The sequence below is a fragment of the Diaphorina citri genome, unplaced genomic scaffold, assembly GCF_000475195.1.
Source record: "Diaphorina citri unplaced genomic scaffold, Diaci psyllid genome assembly version 1.1 scaffold9660, whole genome shotgun sequence".
NCBI classification, from domain to species: Eukaryota; Metazoa; Arthropoda; class Insecta; order Hemiptera; family Psyllidae; genus Diaphorina; species Diaphorina citri.
In genome coordinates this window covers 4360-11381 of record NW_007387034.1, presented here as the reverse complement: position 1 = coordinate 11381, position 7022 = coordinate 4360, and the positions used below count along the sequence as shown (strand labels likewise).

General features: G+C 36.0%; 2 protein-coding genes across 3 annotated transcripts in view; both read left to right on the top strand.

Moving 5' to 3' along the window:
• Positions 1 to 16: 16 nt before the first annotated feature.
• On the top strand, positions 17 to 1512 carry LOC113472878 (RE1-silencing transcription factor-like). Its single transcript, XM_026832662.1, has 2 exons — positions 17 to 799; positions 929 to 1512. Exons 1-2 carry the CDS (start codon positions 142 to 144, stop codon positions 1306 to 1308), a joined length of 1038 nt encoding a protein of 345 aa, XP_026688463.1. The 5' UTR covers positions 17 to 141; the 3' UTR covers positions 1309 to 1512.
• A 598-nt stretch (positions 1513 to 2110) lies between these two features.
• The window catches only part of LOC113472877, a 9046-nt gene continuing 4134 nt past the window's right edge, over positions 2111 to 7022 (top strand). The window contains exon 1 of one of the 2 annotated variants that reach the window (XM_026832660.1): positions 2111 to 2345. In XM_026832660.1, coding sequence (XP_026688461.1) covers positions 2153 to 2345 — 193 coding nt within the window. In that variant the 5' untranslated portion in view covers positions 2111 to 2152. Of the gene's footprint in view, positions 2354 to 7022 lie in introns of both variants that reach the window. The other variant, XM_026832659.1, reaches the window with a different exon arrangement.

Sequence of the window (7022 nt, the reverse complement as noted above, 5' to 3'; positions counted from 1 at the left end):
GTGAACTTTTTCGTTTATAACAGTTCGCTGGCGAAAATCAATGGTCTTCCTTCCAACTTGATCAAACAGGAGCCATGGAGTACACAACTTATCAAAGAAGAAAAGCTAGGCGATGATAACGGCTTGCTGGAAAAGTTACCAATGAATTTATCCATGAAAATGGAACAGGTTGAACTCAGGGATGAAACCATCGGACCAAACCCTGGAGACATTCCAAAGAACCCAGGATCTCTCACAAACAATGAAATGAAAACCTCAAGGATACACAGCGAGAAACATATCCCTAGTACAAAACCAACAGAATCTAGTGACGCTCTACCCAAACCCTCTGACAAGTCCTGCAAAGATGATCTCAATGGATCGGAAAATGATCTGATCCGTGAAGACCCCGTGTGCATTTACTGCTACAAGAAACTACCCAAAGATATCTCCAACATCATTGAACATTGTCGCCTCTGTGTTTACATGCTGAGACCCATCAATATCAAATACATGTGCTACATGTGTTTGTACAACACGCATTGCAGAACAGGGATCAAGCGGCATATTATGAGACATTTGAACATTAGACCATACACTTGCAGCATTTGCCCATTCAGTGGAATCGTGAGCAGAAGTTTGAAGTTACATATGAAGACGCATAGCATGGAACAACTCATGAATTTGTCGGAAAATGAGAAGAAAACTGCCGAGTCCGGTGAATTTAGCGATGATTTTGATAATGACCAAACCACACGGTCCAGCACAGGTGAGCCCAATGCTGTACAAAACAAAACCAACGAAACTATGCGACACAAAGATAATGTTGTGGAAGCGCCAGTTAGTTTAGTGAGTGAACGGGATTTTGATAATGACCAAACCACACGGTCCAGCACAGGTGAGCCCAATGCTGTACAAAACAAAACCAACGAAACTATGCGACACAAAGTTAATGTTGTGGAAGCGCCAGTTAGTTTCGTGAGTGAACGCTTAGAGCCGGTACTGTGTGTTAACAATGATGCTGAATTTGAAAACGTCCATAATGATTCAAACAACAATGTCAATAACAATACCTCTCTCCTCTATGATAAGATAGAAACCTCTGGCAAGGTAGATGCCATGGATTTAACAAACACGGGTCACAATAATAGTTTCGACAGCGAAATTTCAAACAAAGCAAAGAGTAGTTCTAGTTCTTCATATGGAAACAAAATGTTCAAAACATTTGAGGAATTGTCTTTGAAAGGGAAAAGTTTCACTGATTGCTTTATGTTCGTAGAACAGGTAGAAAGTAGAGCGATTGATTATTGCATGAAGAAATCAACTTGAAATCTTGAATTTCAAACCATGTCCATTAAAAACGACTTCAAAAACTTTACCTACATATTAGGAATAACTGCCGTACCTTGAATTATTTAAAACCACGGGAGACTTGTGAAAAGTTTGTTTGTCGGAATTTATATTTTTAGTCTTCATCATCTTAATGTAAAAGAATTTTCGAAGTTCATTTTTTATGGGATACTGGAATCAATTTATCGAGAAACGCTTGTTCCCAAGCGATTACTCTTAGATTTGCTAGGGAGACATGAAGTCAAGAACAAAATTGTACTAAACTTTGTAAAAAAAATTGTATTAAACTTTGTAGAAATTAAAAATCACACCTAGAAAAGTAATGTATTGAACTCTGTAAAAACTAAAGATCACACCTAGAAAAGAGTTATGATAGGTGTAAAAAAGCGGTGAAATGTTTCGTGTAGTATACCTACTAAATTTCTTTACAAGTTACTCTCTGTTGATATTTTTCTTTTGATTTATTTATTTATTATTTATTATTTTTTGTAAATTGAAATGTATGCCTACCCTACCTTCATAGTATTCTAGTGTAAACAAAAAGCAAAGTATTAATAAAAACAAAATTAATTGCAACCTAAGAATCAAGATCGTTTTCTTTATCTTTTTTCCCCCTGAACTTAACTACCTACCTACCTATTTGAAACTTTTCATCTTTATTAATGATGTCAGCTTTTTCTCCAATCCTTTTGGTTGTTAGGCTATTTTTAGTCCGTCCTTCCTTTATTATTACAATAGTAATAAAAAGGTATAAGGGACGGACTATTGTATTATCTATTCATTTAATTAATAGACTTGAATTTATTTCTATATTGCAGGGAACATGTTGAGAATAAACGAAAGTTTAATTCCATCTGTTGCTGAAACACTGGAGATACCTTCCAAGAATGAAGAACAAGTTCTACCTAAAACTTTAGCTAAGAATTCATATCGGTTTGTTCCCTCCAATGAAGATAAAAATGGTACAACAGGACACAATTCAGGTATTGGATATCCAGAAGAGTTTGCATTCAGACCAAGTGAAATAAATGCAGAACAGTCGGATTTAATAAAAGATAAAGTCGATATTAAATTGGTCGATAAAGATCAGCTCATCAGAAAGAAATCCGAATCACATTCTGGAGGTCAAAAGAAATCTAAGAACTATTCATATCATGAATTTGAAATGAAATCAACCAGTCTGGAGAAGAAATCTAAGCAGAGGAAAGTAGAGTTACACAAACAAAACACATTTCCAAGCCTACCCGAAAATCAAACATATGATGATAGTTGCAAACCTGTGAACTTTTTCGTTTATAACAGTTCGCTGGCGAAAATCAATGGTCTTCCTTCCAACTTGATCAAACAGGAGCCATGGGGTACACAACTTATCAAAGAAGAAAAGCTAGGCGATGATAACGGCTTGCTGGAAAAGTTACCAATGAATTTATCCATGAAAATGGAACAGGTTGAACTCAGGGATGAAACCATCGGACCAAACCCTGGAGACATTCCAAAGAACCCAGGATCTCTCACAAACAATGAAATGAAAACCTCAAGGATACACAGCGAGAAACATATCCCTAGTACAAAACCAACAGAATCTAGTGACGCTCTACCCAAACCCTCTGACAAGTCCTGCAAAGATGATCTCAATGGATCGGAAAATGATCTGATCCGTGAAGACCCCGTGTGCATTTACTGCTACAAGAAACTACCCAAAGATATCTCCAACATCATTGAACATTGTCGCCTCTGTGTTTACATGCTGAGACCCATCAATATCAAATACATGTGCTACATGTGTTTGTACAACACGCATTGCAGAACAGGGATCAAGCGGCATATTATGAGACATTTGAACATTAGACCATACACTTGCAGCATTTGCCCATTCAGTGGAATCGTGAGCAGAAGTTTGAAGTTACATATGAAGACGCATAGCATGGAACAACTCATGAATTTGTCGGAAAATGAGAAGAAAACTGCCGAGTCCGGTGAATTTAGCGATGATTTTGATAATGACCAAACCACACGGTCCAGCACAGGTGAGCCCAATGCTGTACAAAACAAAACCAACGAAACTATGCGACACAAAGTTAATGTTGTGGAAGCGCCAGTTAGTTTCGTGAGTGAACGCTTAGAGCCGGTACTGTGTGTTAACAATGATGCTGAATTTGAAAACGTCCATAATGATTCAAACAACAATGTCAATAACAATACCTCTCTCCTCTATGATAAGATAGAAACCTCTGGCAAGGTAGATGCCATGGATTTAACAAACACGGGTCACAATAATAGTTTCGACAGCGAAATTTCAAACAAAGCAAAGAGTAGTTCTAGTTCTTCATATGGAAACAAAATGTTCAAAACATTTGAGGAATTGTCTTTGAAAGGGAAAAGTTTCACTGATTGCTTTATGTTCGTAGAACAGGTAGAAAGTAGAGCGATTGATTATTGCATGAAGAAATCAACTTGAAATCTTGAATTTCAAACCATGTGCATTAAAAACGACTTCAAAAACTTTACCTACATATTAGGAATAACTGCCGTACCTTGAATTATTTAAAACCACGGGAGACTTGTGAAAAGTTTGTTTGTCGGAATTTATATTTTTAGTCTTCATCATCTTAATGTAAAAGAATTTTCAAAGTTCTTTTTTTTTATGGGATACCGGAATCGATTTATCGATTTTTTTTTCCTGATTTTAGCAAGTTGTGATATTGTACCTTTATTTAAATTTCTTTACACTTGAGAGTGGAAAACATTTTGGTCGATGTTAAATAATGTTGGACCTTTTTTTTTTTTAATTGGCGCAGTCGAAAAAAAAGTTTTTCTGAGACCAATTTTGTCTTTCACATTTTCGTGAAAATTATTGACTCGATTTTACGATCCTTATTATGGCTCGAAAAAAAAAAAAAAAAATCGGTGAGGGGGCCTTCGGGTGCGTACTCCTATTGGTAAAACTGAGAAGCAAAAAACTGTAACAGCTCCTAACAGCATTCTAAACCCGACTAACCTGCGTGCTGAATCCCGTTCTTTGACCGCGTCAGGCCAAATCAAACACGTTCTCTATGAGCAGACGTTACTTTCATATAGGCCTCCCAATCTGACTGCCCCTGCAAACTTACCACCCACTCAATTAATTCGATGGGCCTAAAATATTGAAAGTAGTAGTAGTCTCCGCTAATCATAGTCAGCAACAGTTTGGTTTGAAACCCTAAAATCTAAAATTAGTTGAATATTTATTTACGTTTTTTATAAGAGAAAAGGAAATCCGCGAAACTTTTTATCTATTCCCTTTCTTCTTTATGTCTTTATGTTCTAACATCTTGCATTCCGAACCGGAAGTTCTTCAAATTAACCATTATTTTAATGTGATAAATTGTCCACTTAACTGTTATTTCTCTTGATAACGTGTTTGATAGATGCATTAACTTTGTACCATATTTATTTTTAGTGTTATTGATGTTTGTTTTAAACTTCTACCACCCCTTTTTATCTCCTTGTTAATTCTATTACACTTTGTTGGTTTATTCTATTATACAAGATCCAGGCATTTTCTTTACAAGGATACCATTATATTCATCGTTTCATGTACAGAGTTTAAGTCGAATATGTATGTACCTAATTTAGTAGAAACTTCTGCACAGAGCGCCTGTGTTAATGCATTATTCACATTATTTGTTTATTGAGTAGATAATTATATTTATATTTTTTTTTTTAGACCACACTTGTAGTGTGCTGAAAGGAATAGGATAACTTACTACGAATAAACCCCACAAGAAAAATGGGATTGAAAATGTTATAAGAGATTGGCAAATCAGGCCATATCGACTTTTGGCGGGTTTTTTGCCAGCTTTAGATAGGTTTTCGTCAGTTTTATCGCGGTTTGCGGTCGTAGAATAGAGTCCATTGGTATTGGTAGTGTATTTATTTAGTGGAATCTTGAATCTCCATAAATTAAAATTTGGAAAAATATCATTTTATGACAATTCATATTATAGGGAATTAGGTAGACTAAACACAAGGAAGTAACTGCTACGACCGTGTGAAACCAGGATGAGAGAAGAAGAAGAAAGAAGAAGGATCGGAAAGGGATTAATTTTATCCAGCCGCAAAGAACAGTCAGCAGAGAAGGGTGCGTCGGGATAACACATGGAGTACAGGGACTATTTAACTCGGGAATGATTGTTATAGGAATTAGGTAGACTACAGGTTATATGAGGACGCCACACTTGCGGGGGAGGTTCACATCCTGAAAGTAACACAAGGAAGTAAAGGTGGTACCTCAACAGTATATCAGTGTGCAGTCTGGGCATTTGCCAGGGGGGAATAGCAGGTTCTTTAAGTATACACATATGAAACATACCGCCAATTAGCGGGGAAACGCAGCCTCGTCCATTTCAATGTCTTCCGGCGTTACCATCGCGGCGAGAAGTGAGCACAGGCCCGTAATATACCCAGCACGCGTACACGCGCATCTACCGTTAGAAGCTGCGACGCGCTATAATGTGTAAAGCGTGCGTTTGCCGAAGAGGAAAGCATACGCACGCGTCCACCCTATCGGTACGATCTAAGGCATGGCCCGTTATCATGCCTGTCCGCCTTTGTGTACTTCAACGGCAGCGTACCCCAAAAATGCGAACCGCAGCATCCGTCTCAAACGTTACCAGGTCATCCAGCCGCATCTCGTGCGTTGGCAATGTTACTTACGTTTTCTTAACCAGCAGGCCCCTTCTTATCACCTAGACTTTTTCTCTCCAAAAATAAAAAACTAAACCTTTTTGTTACCGTTCAACCTTGGTGATACCTTAAAAATTCTGCTTAAGCCCCGCGTTAGACTCAAAAAACGAGTTTTGAGTCACTACATGTGAAATTTGTTCGAATTATTACTATTCAGTACAAGTTCAAATTTATCTTTTTCTTTATTACTTACTTTTTGAAACCTTCTTTATTTATTTGCTTCATGTAATACGGTTACTTTATGTGAGAAATAAAAGTTGTACCTGATCTCTTGTAACTTACAAATAAATCTTTCAGTTGACTTTTGATAAAATTTATCACAGATTTTAAATATAAGTATTTAATTTTGATTCTTTTGTTTTAACTATAGTGTTTTTATTTCTTCAAAATTTGTTTTTCTTTTTATTTAAGTCAGTATAAGTCGTGTTTAGACTAGCTCTATGGTGGCATTTTTCTCAAGCCATAAGTTTGTAAAAAGGAAAAGCTGTTTAAAACCTATTTTGTTTTAACACGTGGTGAGTATTTTTTTTCCAAAATTTTGTAATTACTATAACTTGTTTGTTAATATAAGTTTGTTTTGGATTTATTATTTATTAATTGTAAAAAGCAGAAATCTTCTTATGAAGAAAATTTCTTAAAGTTCAAAAAATTTGTAATGTTAAATTTGTTTGAAATAATGTCCTGATCTGTTTGTGTTGTGAAACATGGTCTAAAATGTTAGAGAAATTTGATATATATTTATAAATTTATCTCTTGTTGCTTTTGTTATAACACCCAAATTACATTTCCGAGTGTCCGTTTTTAGCCCAAAAGCTTTTTTCTCTCAATTATTTGTTGTGTAGTTTTCAGACTATTAATACTTTGACAAAGAAATTTATGCTGAGAACGAATGTAATATTTGGGTTTCCTTCCTCGCAGAGGTCCTCAAGATTTTTTGTTAAAATATAAAACTCCCAAGAGACAAAAAC

Bases quoted from the DNA above. Each gene is read 5' to 3' on its own strand.
- LOC113472878 (XM_026832662.1), top strand. From the start codon at position 142: ATGAATTTATCCATGAAAATGGAACAGGTTGAACTCAGGGATGAAACC. The intron at 800-928 runs ATAATGTTGTGG...TGCGACACAAAG, and splicing joins CGAAACTATGCGACACAAAG to TTAATGTTGTGGAAGCGCCA.